Below are 24,117 nucleotides of genomic sequence, written 5' to 3' on the forward strand. Positions count from 1 at the left end.
CTCAAACTCCTGGGCTCAAGCGATCCACCCGCCTTGGCTTCCCATAGTGCTGGAATTACAAGAGTGTGCCACCACACCCAGCCTTTTTTCACTTTTTAAACTTTTTTGTTAAAAACTAAGACATAAACACACACCTAGGCCTACACAGCGTCAGGATAATCAATATCACTGTCTTCCACCTTGAAACATCTTGTCCCACTGAAAGGTCTTCAAGAGCAATAACACACATGAAGCTGTCATCTTCTATAACAATGCCTTCTTCTGGATGCCTCCTGAAGGACTTGCCTGAGGCTGTTTTACAGTTTACTTTTTATAAGTAAAAGCAGAACACTCTAAAATAACAATAAAAAATATAGCATAGTAAATACATAAACCAGTAACATTGTGGCTTATTATCATCAAGTATTGTATACAGTACGTAATTGTATTGCTATACTTCTATACAACTGACAGTAGATTAATTTACACCAGCATCACTACAAACACATGAGTAATTTGTTGCACTATGGCATTATGATGCCTGTGATATCACTAAGGTGATAGTAATTTTTCAGCTCCATTATGATCATATAGGACTGCCATCATATATGTGGTCCATTGTGACTGAAACATCTTCCCATGCATGACAGTATTTTTAGCATTTCTAGGTGTTTGTAGCAGGAGATTTTCAAATTATCCCATTCAAAATACTACATTAGAAGAAATTTTGAAACAACTTAAACAAAACAAAATTTAAAATTCCTCCCTGTCCCTTCACAATAAAGAAACTACTTAACCTGAATTCAAATTGTTATTCCACCTTTTTTTTTTCTTTTTGAGACAGAGTCTCACTCTGTGGCCAGGCTAGAGTGCAGTGGCGCGGTCTCGGCTCACTACAACCTCCGCCTCCTGGGTTCAAGTGATTCTCCTGCCTCAGCCTCCTGAGTAGCTGGAACTACAGGCACGTGCCACCATGCCCAGCTAATTTTTTTTTTTTGTATTTTTAGTAGAGAGGGGTTTTACCATGTTGGCCAGGATGATCTCTATCTCTTGACCTCATGATCTGCCCGCCTTGGGCCTCCAAAAGTGCTGGGATTACAGGCGTGAGCCACCGCGCCTGGCAGACTCCACCCTTTTTTAGCAGTATAATCTTTGGCAAGGTACTTGACTCCCTGAACTTTCTCCAAGCATTATGTGGTGGTATTAATATCTCTTTTGAGGTGTCATTATGAGATTTAGTTATTGTCATTCAAACACCCTAGAATGTTTTACGAAGTTCTAAATGAGCCCCTGCCTAGGTAGGTCTTTAGCCTCCCCTCACCATTTCCCAGAAATAGACCAGCATAGGCTGGGTGCGGTGGCTCACACTTGTAATCCCAGCACTTTGGGAGGCCAAGGCGGGTGGATCACCTGAGATCAGGAGTTCAAGACCAGCCTGACCAACATAGTAAAACTCCATCTCTACTAAAAATATAAAAATTAGCCAGGCAGAGTGGCACATACCTGTAATCCCAGCTACTTGGGAGTCTGAGGCAGGAGAATTGCTTGAACTCGGGAGGCAGAGGTTGTAGTAAGCCAAGATTGCACCATTGCACTTCAGCCTAGGCAACAGAATGAGACTCCGTCTCAAAAAATAAATAAATAAATAAACCAGCATAGTAAACTACTTGTAAGTTTCTTAATTGTTCTTGTTCTCTGTAGCTTCCAATACTTTATACATAGTGTTCCTGTTTTTAAATACTCTCTTCCCCTTGTTCATCTTCCACCTAACTGTTCTTACTAATCCTTCGTGATTAGCTTAGATATCAATTTCTCCAGGAAGTTGTCCTCACTGATCCCCAAACCTGGGTTAGGTTCCCTGGAGTCCTGTGTGCCTTCTGTAACACCTTGTGTTTTCCTATCATAGCTCTCAGCAGCCTGTTTACTTGTCTGAACGTTACTTGAGAGGAAAAATTTTTGGCTGTTTTATTCACTATTGTCTCCCCAGCGCCTAACAAAGAACCTGGCACACAGCTCAATACATGGTAGCTATTGTTCTTATCAGCACCTTCATCTATCATAATTCTCAAATGTCTGGTTGTTGTATAAATAACTCTTAAGTATGCCAAGAAGCTTAGAGTTAAGTTACAAGACTGACAAGGGCATGCATTGTTTCAGAGCCATGTTTGGGACCTTTGTTTTTCACTTATTCAATCATTTTCCCTTTTTATACTAGGAACTGACCCAGGAGTGTGATGAAAAGAAATCCCAGTATGATAGCTGTGCAGCAGGCCTCGAAAGCAATCGGTCCAAATTAGAACAGGTAAGAAGAGAGTTTTTATTTTAACAATTTAGCAAAAACTACCTGTGTACACATCTATAGTCCCACCTACTCGGGAGGCTGAAGCAGGAGGATCACTTGAGCCCAGGAGTTTGAGGCTACAGTGAGCTATGATCACACCACTGTATTCTAGCCTGGGCCACAGAACAAGACTCTGTCTCTAAAAAAAATGTTTTAAATACTGCCTGTGTGTGCACATTTTCACTACATCAATGTCAAAAGATTCCCAAATCTTTATCATCATCTCCCAAGCCTGTCTCCAAAGCTCCAGAGATCTTTATTTCTTTAATTTGTACACACTGAATTTCCCATCTGTACCACCCCCAACAAAGTACAAGGCTCATTATCTGCTGCCTGGCCTCCACAGAAACCTTTTACCTATTCTCTTGCTTCTACTCTTGCTCTCCTAAGGTTCATTCTCCATAGGGCAGCCTAAGAAACCTGTTTAAAATTTTTGCCACCCTTCATTGGCTTCCTGTTGCACTTAAAATAAAATCTAACCACCAAACTGTGATCTACAAGGCTCCACCTGCCTTATGAACTTCATGTCCATGTGCTCTACTCCTCATCCATGGAGTTTCAGCCACTCTGACCTTCTTCCTAAACTTCAAACAGGCCAAGCTTGTTTACACTTGTGGGATTTTGCATGTACTCCTCCCTTCTGCATGATATACTCTGCTCCTAACTCTTTGCCCTCCTCTCTCCTTTTCTTCACTAGGTCTCAGCCTCAGTGTCTCCACCTCTCAGAGATCTCTGATTACCTGATGTTATCCACTCTCCTTCCCAATCTCGCCCACCCAGTCCCTCTATCACATTCTACTGATGAATTTCCTTCATAGCACTTATCCCCATCTCAAATATCCTTCATTATGTTTCCTTGTTTATGTTGGTTTCTTCCACTTCAGTGAAAGCAGGGAACCTGCCTGTTCACTTCTGTGTTCTCAGCACTTAGAACAGTGCTGGACACCCAGTAGGTACTTAATAAATGTATGCTTGGGCCAGGTGCAGTGGATCATGCCTGTAATCCCAACACTTCAGGAGTCTAAGGTGGGAGGATCTCTTGAGGCCAGGAGTTCGAGATCAGCCTGGCCAACATGGTGAAACCCCGTCTCTACTAAAAATACAAAAATTAGCCAGGCATGATGGCATGTGCCGGTAGTCTCAGCTCCTCAGGAGGCTGAGGCACAAGAATGCTTAAACCTGCGAAGAGGAAGTTGCAGTGAGCCAAGACTGCACCACTGCACTCCATCCTGGGTAACAGAGCGAGACTCTGTCTCAAAAAATACAATTGGACTTGCAGGGGTGGTATGAGTATTCTCTAGAAAAAGATTATTTCCTATTGTGATAGAATAAACAAAGTTAAAATTGCAGAAGAGAAAATGACTCTGATGGTAGTCCTTTGTTGTACATCTAAAGTCATCATCACCATGTCTGTCTCATTCTTTCGATAATGTTGCCTATCTAAAATTATATATTATAGGAAGTTAGAAGACTCCGTGAAGAATGTCTTCAAGAAGAAAGTAGATACCATTATACAAATTGTATGATTAAGGTAAGACAAAGTAGATCAAAAACATTTCTGAGTTTTTTCTATATCAAAGTCTTCCCTAAAACTTAAGTCTTTCTGTTTAGAACCTAGAAGTTCAACTTCGTCGTGCTACTGATGAGATGAAGGCATATATCTCTTCTGATCAACAAGAAAAAAGAAAGGCAATTAGGCAAGTAATTTTGTTGTTTTATATTGAGATACTTCATATTTTCACCAATAAAAGTTTTATAAATAAGGTAGAATTATACAAATTTAGCATATTTAAGTAAGTAGACACTAAGATATTAATACTAAATCTTACTAAACATCTAGATATTTCAGCCCTGCTAAGTGGGAATACATATGATTTTATTTCTTGCTTGCTTACTTTTTGATTGTGGTGAAATATATAAAACATAAAATTTGCCACTTTACCCATTTTTAAGTGTACAGTTCATTGGCATTGATTACATTCACAACATTGTACAGCCTTCACCACTGTATATGTAAAAAATTTTTTCATTATCCCAAACAAAAACTCTTGTAACCATTAAGCAATAATTCTTCGTTCCCCCTCACCCAGGAATATATATAATTTCATAATTGCTTTGTCATAAGCAGTAAAGTTGGTCTCTTTTTAAAGTCCCACATGGCCTAGACTCTAGTCATCTGCCTGCTAATTGTGCAGTGTAATGACTGCATTTTAGCTGGAAATTGTGTGATTGCAGTGTACCAGTCTTCAAAACAAGAAGGATGTATAAATACTGCTTAGTCCTTATATGGTGCTTTTTTTGCAATCCCAGCTTGTGGCATACTGTAACAAATCAAATCCTGCCTAAAAAAAATACATTTATGGTTGAATTGCTAGCTGTGATAAAATGCAGTCATTGAACAACATAAGCCTTCTTTGCCCCTCATCACAATTCAAATGTTAAATATTTTGTTGTTACTATTCAGTAAAAATTCAGATAAAATGTAGGACTCACGTTTATTCTAGATTGCATTGAGATTTTGAGTGGCATGTACATTAATGTTATAAAAAGAGACTGGGCGTGGTGGTGAGTGCCCATAATCCCAGCTACTCAGGAGGCTGAGGCATGGAAATCACTTGAACCCGGGAAGCAGGGGCTGCAGTAAGCCGAGATCACGCCACTGCACTCCAACCTGAGCGACAGAGGGAGACTCTGTCTTAAAAAAAAAAAAAAGAAAGAAAGAAAAAAGGAATCTAAGAAATAGAGTGTCTTGCAGAATCTGAATTTTTTTTCAATGTAATGCACTAGAATGCAAACCAGACTGAAAATATTACACAAATAGAGCAGTGTTTTTTCTAATACTCTAACATACTAAACTAAAAATGTACTTATTCATATTATTTCATTGAATGTAAACTTCGTTCATATAAACCTATATGGCCAATGATAAGAAATGAGAAAAGTTAAATTTGTTCTTAAAAAATAAAAATTTTTATAAATTAAGTTCTATTTCTTCCAAAGTTATCGATATAAATAGTAAAGAAGGAAATAAGTGCTCTTGAACTATTGATTTTCTGATCTGTCTTCTAGCCAGAGATAGATATAGATAGATAGATAGATAGATAGATAGATAGATAGATAGATAGATAGATAGATATAGATATAGATATAGTTTTGTTTTTTTTTTGAGACAGAGTCTTGCTCTGTCGCTCAGGCTGGAGTGCAGTGGCGCAGTCTCGGCTCACTGCAACCTCCGCCTCCCAGGTTCAAGTGTATTCTCCTGCCTCAGCCTCCCGAGTAGCTGGGATTACAGGCACATGCCACCACGTCTGGCTAATTTTTGTCATTTGTGTTTTTTTAGTTTATATTTTTGTATTTTTGTATTTTTGTAGAGATGGGGTTTCACCATGTTAGCCAGGTTGGTCTCAAACTCCTGACCTCAAGTGAACCACCCTCCTCGGCCTCCCAGAGTGCTGGGATTACAGGCATGAGCCACCGTGCCCCACCGAAAATGAGGATTCATCAGGACTAATTGCAAAATTTTCCTTTACTTAGAGTGCTATATTTTCTTTTTTTGTGGCTTATGATTTCTTGGAGTCCCAATTTTATATTGTTTACTTTTTTCTTAAATACTGCAGTGTAGCTTTACACAGAAAAACAGTCTCTTCTTTGTTGTGTGTTCCTTTACCCTCATCCTTCAGTCTTTATCCTTAACATGTCACCTGCTTTAAATCTCACATTTTGTCTTAAATAGTATTGAAATATAATTTTGTTTATAAGTAAAATACAATGTTATTATGTTTTTAATTTTTACGTTAAAAGTATTATTTTTTTAGCTTACAAAAGAAATACTTGTAAGAACAAAAGTAACCATTATGAAGTAGTGTGCACAGAAGTTGAATGCTGTCCATATTGCCATGCCTCAGAAATGTCTACTATTAATACTTTGGTGTACATTATGCCATATTCTTTTCCCATGCGTTTGCTGATACATCTGTATATATGTGTGTTAGTTAATACATGGGAAATGTTATGTGCATGTGTGTATACACAAACGTATACATATATATGTATATAAAAATAAGATTAAACTGCACCTGAGTGTGGTGGCTCACACCTGTAATCCCAGCATTTGGGAGGCTGAGATGAGCGAATTGCTTGAGCCCAGGAGTTCAAGATCTGCCTGGGCAACATGGCAAAACCCTGTGTCTGCCAAAAAACTACAAAAAAAATTAGCCCAATATGGTGACACATGTCTGTAATCCCAGTACCTGGGAGGCTAAAGTGGGAGATTCGCTTGGGCCAGGGAGGTGGAGGCTACAATGAGGTGTGATCATGCCACTGCACTCCAATCTGGGCAACAGAGTGAGACCTTGTCTCAAAGGAAAAAAAAAAAGATTAAACTACATATACTGTTTTTCTCTTGATCTAGAATATTTTCCGCTTCAGTATTTATAGATTTACCTCATTCTTTTGTATAACTCCTTATTATTTGTTTGAATAGATGTGCCATAATTTGCTTAAACATTTTCCCATCTACAGACATTTAGTTTGTTTGCATATTTTCATTATTATGAGCAATGGTGAAGTAAATAGTCTGCTTCTATGTTTATTTAAGTTATGGGATATTTTTGTAGGATGACTTCCTAGAAGTAGAATTGTAAGATTAGGTGCTACTTAATGTTTATTTGAAATGTATATCCTTTCTCCTTTCTACAAGCCTCTTTAAAAACAATGTGTAATTTAAGCAAATGGGTTGCCATTGTTTTGAGGGTAGATTAACCAGAAATAGTATTTAACATTTTAATTCTCTTAATTTCCTATGGAATGTTTTGCTATCTTTTTTTTTCCTTAAATTGCTGTTTACTTGAAGAACTAACTAAAGATGGGGAAAGACAAAGAATTTGATAATGGGTTTCATTCTGACTCCAGTACCCTAAACTATATTGCCTAATGTATTTTAGATAGATATGTTAATTTATAATTCACTTGTATGATCAAATCATTTGAAGTAAATTGAAAGTAAATCATTATGTTGACTCCCTAGGGAACAGTATACCAAAAATATTGCTGAACAAGAAAACCTTGGAAAGGTAAGAATTATTATTTATTTTTTTACATGTGTCTAACTGATTCAGGCTTTCAGTACTGTACATGATTTATGACTGTCATTCTTTCCAAAAGGTTCTAGTACAGTTTTTGAGAGGAAATTGTTCATTCTTTTTAAAGATGGAAGACTTCCTTAAGAATTTAGTTTTACAGAAATAAAGGCACAATGGATTTTTTAAAGAAAAAATTATCTATTTTTAAATCACAAAGAGTTCATAATAATGTTCTGCATTACAGTTTTCAGATTATCCTCAGGCTGGGCACGATGGCTCATGCCTGTAATCCCAGCACTTTGGAAGGCCAAGGCCGGTGGATCAGTTGAGGTCAGGAGCTCAAGGCCAACCTGGCCAACATGGTGAAACCCCGTCTCTATGAAAAATACAAAAATTAGCCAGGCATGGTGGCAGGCACCTGTAATCCCAGCTACTTTGGAGCCTGAGGCAGGAGAATTGCTTGAACCCGGGAGGCAAAGGTTGCAGTGAGCTGAGACTGGGCCATTGCACTCTAACCTGGGTAACAGAGCGAGACTCCATCTCAAAGAAAAAAAAAATTATTCTCAGATACCTTTTTATGCGATAGGTACAAATTTATTCATTTACTTTATTTAATAAACATAAAGTTCTTACTATGATCTAGGCCCTGGTCTAAGCCCTTTACAAACATTAATTTATTTAATACAAACAACTGAAAAACCTTGCTTGAGATACTCATCTCCCTCCTGCCAGAGTTACCTGATGGTGACTGAAATAGGACTGTATGATTATTGTTCTTAGTTCTCTGAGCCACTCCTAGAAGTGGTAGAGAGTAAGTTATGGCCTTGACCATCAGGACTTAAATGACCAACTGATTAGTTATTCTAGCTGACTTCATAAAGCAACCAATTTAACAAAGACACCAGCTTTGCATTCTTAGGAGAAAAAAAGAAAAAACATATACTTACTAATAATTCAGAGGAAAGATGACCAGTCATCAAGTGACTTGGCTTCACTCTTAGACTTGTGATTCTAAACAAGCCCTCTAATCACTTTAGAGTTCATTTCCTCATATTTAAACTGAAATAGGTAGATGAGCAGTTAGCAGAGATCACACCATTGCACTCCAGTCTGGGAAACAAGAGCAAAACTCCATCTCAAAGGGAAAAAAAAAAAAAAAAGATAGCCTTTGTTATCGAAATTTTCAAAACTGTATTTTAATCAATCCATATATATCCATCATCCAACTCTAATTATTAAATTCGTGGCCAGCCTTGTTTTATCTATAGTCTCATCCAGTACCTGCCCCCAATTTTTTTCTAAATTATTTTTAAGCACATCTCAAATTCTTATTATTTTATCTCATCACATTTCAGTATGTATCATAAACACTCTTTTTGAACATAACCACAATACCATTATCCTACCAAAAAGAATTTAACAATAATTACATAACATTCAATACCCAATGTTCAAACTTCACCATGATTTATTTGTTTAAATCGGGATCCTAACAGTCCATACATTGTTATTAGCTTATATCTCTCTTAAGTCTCTCTCTCTCTAGGTTACTCCCCCATCATTTTTTCCTTACAATTTTTTGTTGAAAAGAAAAAAAAAAACTGATAATTTGTCCTAGTGGGTTTTCAACATTTTGAACTTTGCTGTTGGTAACCCTTTGGTGTCAATTAGCATGTTCTTCTGTTCCCAGTATATCCTGTGAATTGGTAGTTAGATCTAGAAGCTTGATTAAATATGTTTTGATATTTGGCAAGAATACTTCATAGATGGTGGTATGTACTTCTATCAGGAGGCTTTCTTCTTATGATGTAGACAGCCATTGATAATCATTTCCTGGATCCATAATTCATTAGAAAGTTGCACAGTGGTAACATTCTGATTATGTCATTCCTTCTTCATTTATTGGCTGGAATAATTCTGTAATGAGCAACTTCTCCTTATCTTCTATGTACTTACCCTGAGTTACATTCATATAAGAAAGATAGAATAACTGCTTGATTCACTGTTTACTGGTTTTCAAAATGATGAGTTGGTTCTTTATCGTCCTTCAAAAGTAATCTTATGACTTTTAGATTGAGCACATTTGATATGTTTCAATCTATTGTGATTATTAGTCCCATTAGTACTCAAATTTGGCCAGTGGAAGCCTCTGAAATCAGCTTTTGAATCCTTTTGAAAAAACCCTAGTAGACTTTGATGACTTCTCTGTTTTCTGGTGTGACAAAATGTTCTAATTTCATACTGTACATTTTCTTTCTCAAACCTGAAATTAGCCATTTCTCTAAAAAGTGTTCACCTGTGATTTGTTAATAAATGACCATTATATCAATGAAAATAAATAAAAAATAAAAGGAAGCCTTCTCAAAGCTGATTCCTCCATTTACTGGGAGAATAGTGAATTCCGTGTACATTATTTCACTTATGGGATGACACACCATACTTAAAAGGAAAAAAAGAAATAATTTTCATATTTGAAAGCATGTATGTGAATCAAGTTATAAACATTCATTTGTATAATATTTTAACTAGAGATTTTTGGATTTGTAGGATTTGATATGATTGTCAAAATTGACTTTTTTTTTTTTTTTTTTTTTTTTTTTTGAGATAGAGTCTCACTCAGTCACCCAGGCTGGAGTCCAGTGGCCTGATCTCCGCTAACTGCAACCTCCACCCACCAGGTTCAAGTGATTCTCATGCTTCAGTCTCCCGAGTAGATGGGATTATAGGAGTGTGCCACCACACCCGGCTAATTTTTGTATTTTTGGTAGAGATGGGGTTTCTACCTGGTTAGCCAGGCTGATCTCGAACTCCTGACCTCATGTGATCCACCCACCTCAGCCTCCCAAAGTGCTGGGATTACAGGTGTGAGCCACTGCGCCTGGCCCAAAATGGACTTCATCCAAAGATTTCGTGTAAAGTAATGTACTTTTTTCATATGAAAACATTCCTCTTTTTTTTTTTCTGTTGCAAAGTATCTGGATGGATGCTGTACATACATAAATATTTTTCAAACCTGAAATCCTTTCAAAGACCCAACCTTAATTGCCAAATCTGATTAAAGATTATTTTTCCCCCATCCAGTGTAGTGTTTTCTTGCAGGATCATTGGGAAAAGTGGCAATATAACATCAAGTATATTTAAGCAAGTGAACCAATGACTGGCTCATTCCCCAGATGTCAGGCTGTATCATTTAAGAAACAAAGCTTCTTAATCCTCAAAGTTTTAGAGTAGATCTAAATTTTCAAGGCAGACAGAACAAACCTAGCCTTTCAAAGTGATGATAGTCTAAGCCCTCTAAGCCAATATAAACTGGGCATCCATAGACCTCCTCAGGCCAACTGAGTTTCCCCCCTTCTATACCACCACCTCCTCCTTTAAAGAACAATGAAATATGTGATTAGTGATTTTTGTACATTGCAACTGTAAACAAATGTAAATAATAAGATTTAAAATATATACATACTAACGTCAGTTGTATTCATAAAGTTAAAGGTTTCAAACACACATGGTTATGAAGCAAATTAAATGTAATATTTCTGACACAGACAGTGCCCACATCCTGTCTTTGGTTCTTTAAATAACTTTTATAGGTTGTTAGAATTTTTTGACAAGGAAATTATTCCAATAATATAAGAAAAGTTACAGGTTAAGTAGTGCCTTAATTTAAAATCATGTGCAGAAGTCTTAAAATTCTTGGTCTGCCTTAACGGCCTTTCTAAATACTTTTTAGTTTATGAAGATAAAATATTTGTTGTAAGATACATTATTTACAACATAAACTTAAATAGATGTATTAATATGCCAGGTATTGCATCAAAAAATGTACTGGTTATATTTCTATTTTTAAAATTATGTGTTCTATTCCTGTTTGCTGTTAACTTTGCTTTCATTATGCATAGCTGGGTGGGCAGTATTTTAATGGGTGGTTTGAATCTGGTCTTCAGCTTAGTTAATCCTCTTATTTGCGCAAGTACCAACGACCAGCATTCTCATTTGTGTCTCAGATCACCTAGTATATTGACCCTATGTTAAAAGAGGAAAGAATGAGGATGTTCCTGTGCACTCTGCCTCTGTGTCTCTGCTTGGTTTTCTGTCTGTCTTGGTAATTTTCTCACACTCAGTGTCAGTACAGGTATTTGTGACACACTGCGTTTCCCTCTATGTGCACTATCACCTTTTCTACCAAAATGTCAACTGTAGTTGTCTCCAGAGCATGGGATTATGAATGAATTCCTTTCTTTTCTTTTTCTTCTTCTTCTTTTTTTTTTTTTTGAGACAGAGTCTCACTCTGTCACCTAGGCTGGAGTACAATGGCACTCCAGCTCACTGCAGCCTTGAGTTCCCAGGCTCAAGTGATCCTCTTGCCTCAACCTCCTGAGTAGCTGGGACCACAGGCATGTGCCACCATACACAACTAATTTAAAAAAATTTTTTTTGTAGAGATGGGGGAGTCTCACTTCATTGCCCGGGCTGAATTCTCTCTCTCTTTTTTCCTACCTTGTCACCTATTGTCTCTGACTTTGGGTCTACTCTTGCTTTCAGTCACCCTTTCTCAATTTGCCATAATATGGAACCAAAGTATATTTTTGTAATATATTGGAGATTCTTTTATTCCTGTTTAAAATTTTAGAGTCAATGAGTAAAATAGTTTTGGCAAGTGGACCGTCTAATATGTTAGTAACAAAAACAATTCTGAGAAGGATTTTGGCTTATTTAATAGTATACTATTTTTATAATCACTGAGCTTGCTCCCTGAAGTATATGTGCATACAATTTTATTTATTTGGACATAAATAGAGTATACACTGTTTCAGGATAGGATAGAATACAGCATTTAATAACAAGAATATATATAATACATGATAATTTATCAAGTATTTCAGTATCTATTATGTCACTTGAAAACATAATCTTATCAAGTAAATACTTTTATTTTCCCCTATTGTTAGCCTTGATTTGGTTTTTTTGTTGTGTTTTTAAGAGACAGGGTCTTGCTCTGTTGCCCAAGCTGGAATGCAGTAGTGACAGCATAGCTCACTGCAGCCTCAAATTCCTGGCTCAAGTGATCCTTCCACCTCAGCCTCCCAACTAGCTAGGACTACAGGCACGTGCCACCACCATTCCCAGCTAATTTTTTAGTTTTTATTTTTGTAGAGACAGGGTATCATGTTACGCAGGCAGGCCTTGAACTCCCCAGCTCAAGCGATCCTCCTGCCTTGGCCTCTCAAAGTGCTGGGATTACAGGCAATGAGCCACTGCGCCCAGCCCCCGGTCTCCTATTATTCACCTTATTTTATTTTATTTTATTTTCTAGCGACAGAATCTCACTCTGTTGCCGAGGCTGGAGTGCAGTGGCACGATCTTGGCTCACTCTGCCTTCCAGGTTTAAGCAATTCTCCTGCCTCAGTCTTCTGAGTAGCTGGAATTACAGGCACATGCCACCATGTCCAGCTAATTTTTGTATTTTTGTATTTTTAGTAGAGACAGGATTTCACCCTGTTGGCCAGTCTGGTCTCGAACTCCTGACTTCAAGTGATCTGCCCACCTGTATAGCATGAGTCCTGTTTTCCACTTGAAACTCCAAGCATACCTGACACATAACAGGTGCTCCATAATTACATCTTGAATAAATAAGAATTAGGTTTTAGTATATAGAATATACTGAGCCTGTTGGTTTCTTGAGAAATTTTTATGTATATGGAAATTCTAAAACAAAAGGTGGACATTTCTCAGGCTTAGGCTAATAAATGAATTATTTTAAAGCTATCTGAGCTATAACTAAACGTTATTCTTGAGTAATATGTCATGTACATCCTCCTAGCTGGTTTTCATTGGAGAACTACAAAGGCAAGCAGTTTGACTGAGAGTCTCATAGTGGCGCGATCACAGCTCACTGCAACCTCCACCTCCTAGATTCAAGCCATACTCCTGCCTCAGCCTTCTGAGTAGCTGGAATTACAGGCACATGCCACCATGCCCTGCTAATTTTTGTATTTTTAGTAGAGATAGGGTTTACCCATGTTCATCAGGCTGGTCTCGAACTCCTAACCTCAAGTGATCTATCCGCCTTAGCCTCCCAAAGTGCTGGGATTACAGTTGTGAGCCACCACGCCTGGTCTATTAACCTTTATTGATAATTGAGAAAACTGAAGTCCCAAGAAATTAAGTGCCTTTCTTACTGCTAGAGGAGACAAAACCAAATTAAAACTGAAGTCTTCTGACTTCCAAACTCTACATTCTTCTTTTCACACCATGATACTGTTCCACTTTCCTAAGTATCTTTTTCTCTCACTTCCTTCTATAGTTTTGTGTGGTTTTGTTGTTTGTTTTTGTTTTCTGTACTTTTTTTTTTTTTTTTTTTTGAGACGGAGTCTTGCTCTATTGCCAAGCTGGAGTGCAGTGGCATGATCTCTGCTCACTGCAAACTCCGCCTCCCAGGTTCAAGCAATTCTCCTGCCTCAGCCTCCCAAGTATCTGGGACTACAGGCGGACACCCCCACACGTGGCTAATTTTTGTTTTTTTGTGTTTTTTTGGAGAACTAGAAAGGCAAACAGGTTGACTTAGTGTCGAGGTTAGTAGAGATCTCGATCTCCTGACCTCGTGATCTGCCCGCCTCAGCCTCCCAAAGTGCTGGGATTACAGACATGAGCCACCACGTCTGGCCTTAGCTAACTTTTATAATCTTAGTTTTGATACATTATAGGAGTATGTGGTTTAGCTAACTATTATTTATCTAGTGTAGAAAACATACCATATTCCTCTGACTATAGCAGTAGAAATATGCCCCTGTAACTGAGATTTAATTATTCCTGCTTTTTTTTGTGATAGAAACTTCGGGAAAAACAAAAAGTTGTACGAGAAAGTCATGGTCCAAATATGAAACAAGCAAAAATGTGGCGTGATTTGCAACAATTAATGGAATGTAAGAAACAGTGCTTTCTGAAACAACAAAGCCAAACTTCCATTGGTCAGGTAATTCAGGAGGGAGGAGAGGACCGGCTAATACTGTAAATTGTGTTATCATTTGGAGTTTTACTTGATACCACTAGCTATAAGCCTAATCTCATAATGTATTTCTTTTTTGAAACTGATTTGTATAGCGTTTTGTTTTCAGATTAGCCATTCTTTATTAAGTTTTCATAGAAAATAATGTTAAGGTAGATTTAGTTTTAATGTTTTTTCATATGAAAAAGAGGCTTTTACTATTTTCCGTAGTTTAGACATCACTGGCATCTTCTGAGTTTTATGAGACAGGAAACTTAAGTTTACTATCTGTAAATGTAAACATATGTTCATTAAGAAACATGTAGTTTTTTTTTTAGGATGTAATAACCCAATGGCTTACTGTTTTTCTTAATCTTTTTTTAAAAAACTTTAGAAGAATCTTTTAGGAATTAGTATCTCTTGTTTTGAAGAAACGTTTATCTGAAGTTCAGCAGTTCGTACAGTTTCACTTCAGTTTATTTTTCTTCTGTAAAATGCAAGAAAATTTAATATTTTGACTAACATGTTCTGTTTGTATAATTTAAAGGCAAATAAACTTGGTACATATTTTATGTCTATTTAAAAAATGTAAAGTTGTGTCAAAATTTATTCTTTTTAAAGTAAGTATTAACATCTAATATTAAATTGGAGGATTATTACTTTTCCTTTTTTTTTTTTTTTTTTTTGAAACTGAGTCTTGCTCTGTTGCCCAGGCTGGAGTACAGTGTCGTGATCTTGGCTCACTATAAGCTCCGCCTCCCAGGTTCACGCCATTCTCCTGCCTTAGCCTCCTGAGTAGCTGGGACTACAGGCACCTGCCACCACGCCCGGCTAACTTTTTGTATTTTTAGTAGAGACAGAGTTTCACCGTGTTAGCCAGGATGGTCTCGATCTCCTGACTTCTTGATCCACCTGCCTCAGCCTCCCAAAGTGCTGGGATTACAGGCGTGAGCCTCTGCACTCAGCCAGATTATTACTTATTGTCACCAAAAATCTATTACAGATTTTTTTTTCTTTTCTTTGAGATGGAGTCTCACTCTGTTGCCCAGGTTGGAGTTCAGTGGTGTGATCTCAGCTCACTGCAACCTCCGCTTCCAGGATTCAAGCAATCCTCCTGCCTCCACCTCCCAAGCAGCTGAGATTACAGGCGCCTGCCACCACACCTGGCCAATTTTTGTATTTTTAGTAGAAACGGGGTTTCATCAGGCACAGTGGCTCATGCCTGTAATCCCAACACTTAGGGAGGCCGAGGCGGGTGGATCACGAGGTCAGGAGATCGAGACTATCCTGGCTAACATGGTGAAACCCCATCTCTACTGAAAATACAAAAAATTAGCCGGGAGTGGTGGTGGACACCTGTAGTCCCAGCTACACAGGAGGCTGAGGCAGGAGAATGGTGTGAACCCAGGAGGCAGAGCTTGCAGTGAGCTGAGATTGCGCCACTGCACTCCAGCCTGGGTGACAGAGCGAGACTCCATCTCAAAAAAAAAAAAAAAAAGAAAGGAAAAGAAACAGGGTTTCGCCAGGTTGACCAGCAGGCTGGTCTTGAACTCCCAACCAACCTCAGGTGATCTGCCCACCTCAGCCTCCCAAAATGTTGGGATTACAAGCGTGAGCCACCCATGCCTGGTCTATTACAGATTTAATAATATAATAACCAGGGTGGGCACGGTGGCTCATGCCTGTAATTCCAGTACTTTGGGAGGCTGAGGCAAGCAGATCATTTGAGGTCAGGGGTTCGAGACCAGCCTGGGCAACATGAAAAAACCCCATCTCTACAAAAAAGACAAAAATTAGCCGGGTGTAGTGGCACACCTGTGGTCCCAGCTACTTGGGAGGCTGAGGCTAGAGGATCACTTGAACCTGGGATGTGGAGTTTGCAGTGAGCCGAGATCATGCCACTGTACTCCAGCCTGGGCAATAGAGAGCAAGACCCTGTCTAAAAAAAAAAAAAATCATCATCATAATAATAATCTGATAGTTATGGGAACTGTTATTTTATTTTATTTTATTTTTTCTTTGAGATAGTCTCTTGCTCTGTTGCCCAGGGTGGAGTACAGTGGCACAATCTCAGCTCACTGCAACCTCTGCCTCCCAGATTCAAGCAATTCTCTTGCCTCAGCCTCGCGAGTAGCTGGGATTACAGGCATGCACCACCACACCTGGCTAGTTTTTTGTACTTTTAGTAGAGACGGGGTTTCACCGTGTTGGCCAGACTGGTCTCGAACCCCTAAGCTCAAGTGATCCACCCGCCTTGGCCTCCTAAAGTGCTGGGATTACAGTTACAGGCATGAGCCACCACACCCAGCCTGATATTTTAAATATAAAAAAATTGTCATAGAATATAGATATCACATATTAAATGTAGCACAAGACTCAAAGTGAAATTCAAGAGTTCAAAGTGCTTCTAATCTCTGCTTCATTTGGACAAGGTACTTGAAGATTTCTTAGGTTTCCCTTAGAAAGATACCAAATTCATGTGCCATGCTTTACTTAATTTCAATTTTAGTAGTTTTTCAAAATATCTTGGCTTTAGATTTGAAAACTCAAATTTCAAATTGTTAGCATGTCCATCTTAGGCTAGTTCTTTTCAGTTGTCTTTAAATTTTTTTTTTTTTTTTTAGAGACAGGATCTTGCTCTGTTGCCCAGGCTGGAAGGCAGTGGTATGCAGTGGTATGATCATAGCTCTATGCAGCCTCAAACTTCTGGGGTCAAGTGATCTTCCTGCTTCAGCCTCCTGAGTAGCTGGGACTATAGGCACATGCCACCATGCCTGGCTAATTTTTTTTTTTTTTTTTTTTTAAGAGATGCTATGTAAGCTGTTTTTGTGTCAGTATATAGAAATACCTGAGGCTGGCTAATTTATAAAGAAAAGCGGTTTAATTGGCTCATGGTTCTGCAGGCTGTACAGGAAACATGGTGATGGCATCTCCTCTTGGCCAGGGCCTCAGGAAGCTTCCAGCCATGGCAAAAGCTTCCTGGTGAAAGGGGAGCCAGCACATCATATAGAAAGAGCAGGAGCAAGAGGTCAGGGGCAGGTGTCACTCAACTTTTAAAGAACCAGATCTTGTGTAAATTCAGAGCTAGAAATCACTAATCACCATGGGGATGGCACTAAGTTATTCACAAGGATCCACCTCCATGATCTAGGCACCTCCCACCAGGCCTCACCTCCAACACTGGAGATTACATTTCAACATGAGATTTGGAGGGGACAAACATCTAAACCATATTAGATGGGGTCTCCTTTTGTTGTCCAGGCTAGACTTGAACTTGTGGCTTCAAGTGATCCTCCCACCTTGGCCTCCCAAAGTGCTAGGATTATAGGCATAAGCTACCATGCCTGGCCCAAAACCTTTTTTTTTTTTTTTTTTTGAGATGGAGTTTTACCTTTGTTGCCCAAGCTGGAATGCAGTGGCGCATCTCGACTCACTGCAACCTCCACCTCCCAGGTTCAAACCATTCTCCTGCCTCAGCCTCCCAAGTAGCTGGGATTACAGGCATGCATCACCACCAAAAACATTTTTTAAAGAATAAAATTCTTGGCCGGGCGCGGTGGCTCACGCCTGTAATCCCAGCACTTTGGGAGGCCGAGGAGGGCAGATCACGAGGTCAGGAGATCGAGACCATCCTGGCGAACGTGGTGAAACCCCGTCTCTACTAAAAATACAAAAAATTAGCCGGGCGTGGTGGTGGGCGCCTGTAGTCCCAGCTACTGGGAGGCTGAGGCAGGAGAATGGTGTGAACCCGGGAGGCGGAGCTTGCAGTGAGCCGAGATCGCGCCACCGCACTCCAGCCTGGGCGACAAAGTGAGACTCCATCTCAAAAAAAAAAAAAAAAAAAAAAAAAAAAAAAAGAATAAAATTGTTTCTACCCTGTAAAAAATATGGATCTCTTTGTTCCCATGTGTGTCCTACTTTTAATTTTTGTTTGAAAGGTTTTTTATTGGTAATCAAAGAGCCTCACTAGCTAGAGATAATTGGTAATGCTAGGAGCTGTAGCAAGAAGAGATGGGGTCCATCAGAATAAGGAAGAACTGGACTTACCAGGAAAGTATGGAGAGAAATATCTTTTAAATTTTTATAAGGAAAACAGAAGCATTTCAGTGTTCATAAGTGATTTGAATTGGTCCCCTGCTTGTTTTATCCTCTTATTTGTGCAAGTATCAGCTGCCATCATTGTCATTTGTGCCTTTAGATCAACTAGCAGACCAGCAGTCCCCCAAAAGAGGAAAGCTGTGTCTTAGTGTGTAGAAACAAATCCTTAATTCAATCATCATTTTTTGGATAGCGACATAGATATATTTGTGTGGTGTTGGCTACTGGCATGTTGTTTTTAAGCCAATAGTAAGTGATGCTACTTTAAACAGAATATGAATTCCTTTGCAAGTATTTGAAAAAGACTAGATGCTCTTTATAGAAACAGCATTTTATTCCTCCAGAGGAAAGTCAGTTCATAAAATTATTAAGCCTAGTGATTAATTATTATTTAGCCCTTCACTGTCTTTGGTATTCCTCTTGATTTTCTTCACTGTCTTTGGTACTCTTCTTGATTTTTAAAATGGTTAATGACAGATACTCCACAGAATCCTTAGAATTCTACTGATTTGATTATTACTTGCCGCCTTTATTCCATACAGAAAGAATGTGTGGATTAAACGCAAAGGCAGCTCCAAATTACTTTACTCACTGAAGCAGAACATCATTATTACTTCAAGAAAAGCAAATTGAAAAAAAAACCTCTAAAAGTACAAAGTTATTTATAGATTGTATGTAACATTGGACATTTAGTAATGCAGCTTAATGGGTTTAGTGCAGTGACTTTCCACTCATTTCATGATTTGATTGGAACATTAAAAAGCTTTAACTAACCCTGACAGTCTTTGACAGCTGGCACTTACTGAAGAGCTTATTACATTTTTCCTTCAGGATTGATACTCTGGCTAGCTAATTGATCAGCGTACTTAATCATTTCAGAAACTAATTTGTCTTTCATGTGATGGCCCAAATAAAGGAGAAGAATGCAGCCTGTGAAATCTGCCTCTGTGTTCACAGATTTCCTTCTTCTAGTTGCCAGCTGTTGCATGGGACTGACTGTATAATTGTAAATTTCAAAAGGCCACTGCTTATCTTGCTTTCTGTATTAGTTCAGGAAACAATCCAACTTTAAATGGTGTCCTTTAAGAAGAATCTTATAATATGATAATGTGCTCTCTGTTATACATCTATTAACAACTGAATTCCAAAGCCATGTATTTTCTAGGTCTGGGGAATGTACCAGAAGGGTCTTAGAACACTGTTCAAATCCATATGAAAATCAAACCAGAAATTGCAGAACACCTGCCTTTTTCTTTAGATTAATACTTGCCCTTATTTTGCTCTAATTCAGGAGATAATAATAAAAGAAATTTCATTTAAACTATCAGATAAATGTAAATATGTTATTTTGCCTAATTAACATTTATAAATTTTTAAGGTCTATGCACTTTCCAAGTCTGTTTCTTTTTTTTTTTTTTTTTTTTTTGAGACGGAGTTTTGCTCTTTTTGCCCAGGCTGGAGGGCAATGGCAGGATCTTGGCTCACTGCAACCTCCACCTCCTGGGTTCAAGCGATTCTCCTACCTCAGCCTCCCAAGTAGCTGGGATTACAGGCATGCACCACGATGGCCAGCTAACTTTTTGTATTTTTAATAGAGATGGGGTTTCACCATATTGGTCAGGCTGGTCTTGAACTCTGGACCTCAAGTGATTCACCTGCCTCGGCCTCCCAAAGTGCTGGGATTACAGGCATGAGCCACTGCGCCCGGCCCCAAGTATGTTTCTTAACTTTTTAAGGTAACACAATACAGAGCACTTTTTAGTAATTTGAGTAAAATAAAAGGCTAAATATATTGCTGAAACTAAAAATATACAAATTTGCAGAATTTTTCTGAATTGAATACGAAAATATGATAAATCAGTAACTTGCCAAAGCTGTCTTTACAAAGACAAAGTCAAAGTTTGTATTGAAAAATGACTTTGTGGCTGGGCGCAGTGGCTCACACTTTTAATCCCAGCACTTTGGAAGGCCAAGGTGGGCAGATCATCTGAAGTCAAAAGTTCGTGACCAGCCTGACCAACATGGAGAAACCCCATCTCTACTAAAAATACAAAATTAGACAGGTGTGGTGGTGCATGCCTGTAATCCCAGCTACTCAGGAGACTGAGGCGGGAGAATCGCTTGAACCTGGGAGGTGGAGGTTGCAGCGAGCTGAGATCGCGCCATAGCACTCCAGCCTGGGCAACAAGAGCAAAACTCCTTCCCCCCTCCCAAAAAAAAAGAAAAGAAAAAGAAAAATGACTTTGTATGCAGGTGTGTGTCTTATAGAAGCCTTGTCTTACACAGGCATTCTACCCTGTATTAGTGACTAATGAGTGTGAGTAAATGACTTGTTTCTACAAAGGATTCTAGGTGCTTACATCATTCATCTTGCCTGGCATGAAGGAGTCTTTAGCCCTAGGGAGCGGGTAAGATAGCATCCTGATGATTAACCTTCTTTAAACTTGGTTATATCAGTAACGTCATTGTTATAGTGAGGTGAGGAGTAGATTACATATGCAACAGATCTTTTTTAGACAATTCATGGCAGCCAGGAGAGACATAAGATGTGTCTTTATTAAATATGTAAATTATTCCTCCACTTATACTGGCTTAGCTCCTCTTCCTCTTCCTTTTAATGAGAGCAGTTTAATTAGAGCTGCTTGGTGTATGGCAGCCAGGCCTGGGATGAGCGTTTTGTCTCAGGGGATGGAGAGGGATCATTAAAAGTTATCTATGTATTTTTTATCTTTGACCCTTCTGTCTTAAGATAATCTTAAAAAGAGAAAGTTGACTGTAAATATTATTTAGCCCCACCCCATCCTTGCAAAAGAGATCAAAAAATAAAAACGCAGATCCCAAATAAGTATTTTTAAGAGACTTGGACAAACATATGCTTTCTGCTCCTATGCTCCCTCTTTTGGCAAACTGGAAGTACTTTCTTGGCAAACATCGATATTTTCACAATTTCCTTTCTAGAACTGCTGAGAGGCTTGAGTCACCAAACTCGGTTTACTGCTATGGAAATTCACTATTCTGAGCACAGGAAGAAATTAAAGATTTTTGTTTTTCAGTGAAAGTATGTGTTTCCACCTCAGTTCAGAGTGTAACAGCAGGTTCCTGGCTTGGCTTCTTAATGCTGCACGTGATATCCTGGTAAACAGTCATAGAATTTTAGAGCTTGAAAGGAACCTCAGAATGATTCATATAATCATTTATTAGATCGGGAGCTTTGAGGGATCTCTTCCAACCTCTCTCCAGTGTGGATATCAGTTCTGTAGCGCGTGTAGCGAATCACTTTCCAGCCATGGCAGTGTACCCGCAATGCGGCTCACTCCTCATGAGGGAGCCTGTTTCATTGTTAGAGCACAGCCTAATTAAGTTATTGGTTCTGAAACTGAAGCAGACTTACAAAGGACTTTTTATGAACATCAGTTATGCAAATCAAGATTTAACAAATTTTATTCTCTGAAGCTGTAATCATGACCATGATCATATGAGTGTTCAAGCAACTAACCTGGTACTGAGCACTCCATGTACTTGTACCAGGCACTGTCCTGAGTGCTTTACATGTAGAACTAACATAACTCTCACAATAACCTTATGAGGCAGCTGCAATTATCCCCATTTTATAGATAAGGAAACTGAAGCACAGAGAGACTTTCACAATATTATACAACTAATGACTGTGGCAGAGTCACAATCCAAAACCTGTGCTCCTAAGTACTTATATTGTAGTGTGACCCATATATATATCTATTGTATATAAACAAACAGATTGACGTCTATTTGTTAGTTATGGTATGAAATAATTTTTAGTGCTTATTATAAAATTATAGTACCTTTTTTTAAAAAATGTATTTGCTTACTATACCTAAAGAACAGACTTCACTAAATGGTTAAAAGTAACCTCAACCAACCAGATGAGGGAATTATACTGAAAATAAATGTCCTGTAAATGAATGAAAGAAATTAGTAGTAGTTTTAAATACAGAGTAAACTGAAACTTTATAGGGTTATTTAAATCTCTCTGTGAGTGTGTTAAAATCATGCATGTCTCCAATTGCTGGACATTTAGATCAACTCCAGTTTTTCACTTTATGAACAATGCTGCAATGAAACTTAAAGATTGAAATACAGCTGGGTGGCCGGGCACGGTGGCTCATGCTTGTAATCCCAGCACTTTGGGAGGCCAAGGTGGGCGGATCATGAGGTCAGAAGTTCAAGACCAGCCTGGCCAACACAGCAAAACACCGTCTCTACTAAAAATACACAAATTAGCTGGGCGTGGTGGCAGGTGCCTATAATCCTAGCTACTTGGGAGGCTGAGGCAGGAGAATCTTGAACCCAGGAGGCAGAGGTTGCAGTGAGTCAAGGTCACACCACTGCGCTCCAGCCTAGGTGACAGAGCTAGACTCCATCTGGAGGAAAAAAAAAAGAAAAGAAAAAGAAAGAAATACAGCTGGGTGCGGTGCTCACACCTTATCCTAGAACTTCGGGAGGCTACGGCAAGAGGATTGCTTGAGCCCGGGAGTTGGAGACCAGCCTGGCCAACATGGTAAAACCCTATCTCTAATAAAAATACAAAAAATTGGCCGAGTGTGGTGGTGCACACCTGTAGTCCCAGCTACTTGGGAGGCTGAGGCAGGAGAACCACTTGAACCCAGGAGGCAGAGGTTGCAGTGAATCAAGATCGTGTCACTGCACTCCAGTCTGGGCAACAGAGCGAGATTGTCTCAAAAAATAAAAATTAAAAAAATTTAAAAAGAAGATTGAAATACAATAAGATAATAAAGCAAAACCACAAAATTTATCAAATTTGGTTAAATCCAGAATCTGCTGAACAGTTTTATAGATATTTTATATAGATATTTCTTGTCTTTTTCTGTGAAAATACCAACAGGCAATTTCTTTCTTAACCAAGGAAATTAGCAAGATAACACTTGATTAATAGGAGAATGAAATTAAAAGTCCTTTCATTTATTTGTATGCAAGTATTTGTTATCTTGTGTGCCTGACACTGTGCTAAGTGCTAAAATAGAAATTGAACATGACCTAGTTTTTGCTCTCAAAGACCTCACAGTTTAGAAGACTCAAATATTATGCAGCAAAATAAGTGCTGTGTGTACAAAGAACAGGGAGCTCAGAGGAAGCAGCAATTAATACTGATGGAGGATTGTGAAAAGATTAACAGAGGAGATGGGACTTGAGCTTATTTATAAGGATGAATTAAGATTTTGATAGGCATGGGAAAAGTGAAGACATAAAGGCATTTAACGATACGGCATGTTAAGGAAAGGACAAGAAGCCTAGTATGGCTCAGTAAGTTACACAGGTGCATGGGGGATGGGGAAAGAATTCCTATTATGTATCAAGCTCTTGGGTTCTATAATGTGCTGGACACTCAGCTAGACTGAATGAAAAGGTGCAGTAAAAATATAAGATATGGCCCCTGTTGTTAACAGGACTAGCAATGCATTAAACAACAGTAGACACATCAAGAAGTAATAACCAAATACTAAATTTTGTAGAGCAATAGAAATTCAATCAAATTGGAGCTACAGGGAAGACCAGAAGGTCAAGGAAGAGTAGAGTCAAGGAGGCTTTATCAAAGAGGTAGGAATTGATCTGGGCCTGGAAGGATGGGTAAGATG

The 24,117-nt window shown here is 38.6% G+C and overlaps 1 protein-coding gene across 9 annotated transcripts in view; it reads left to right on the plus strand.

Annotated features, from left to right (window-relative positions):
• The window catches only part of IFT81 (intraflagellar transport 81), an 89,488-nt gene extending 74,509 nt beyond the window's left edge, over positions 1 to 14,979 (plus strand). For 8 of the 9 annotated variants that reach the window (XM_050749715.1, XM_050749717.1, XM_050749720.1 and 5 more), the window contains 5 exons: positions 2,195 to 2,281; positions 3,780 to 3,851; positions 3,932 to 4,017; positions 7,347 to 7,392; positions 14,231 to 14,979. In XM_050749715.1, coding sequence (XP_050605672.1) covers positions 2,195 to 2,281; positions 3,780 to 3,851; positions 3,932 to 4,017; positions 7,347 to 7,392; positions 14,231 to 14,413 — 474 coding nt within the window. In that variant the 3' untranslated portion in view covers positions 14,414 to 14,979. Of the gene's footprint in view, positions 1 to 2,194; positions 2,282 to 3,779; positions 3,852 to 3,931; positions 4,018 to 7,346; positions 7,393 to 10,009; positions 10,080 to 14,230 lie in introns of all 9 variants that reach the window. The other variant, XM_050749719.1, reaches the window with a different exon arrangement.
• Positions 14,980 to 24,117: the final 9,138 nt, after the last annotated feature.

This window comes from Macaca thibetana, chromosome 11, assembly GCF_024542745.1.
Source record: "Macaca thibetana thibetana isolate TM-01 chromosome 11, ASM2454274v1, whole genome shotgun sequence".
Classification (NCBI taxonomy): domain Eukaryota; kingdom Metazoa; phylum Chordata; class Mammalia; order Primates; family Cercopithecidae; genus Macaca; species Macaca thibetana.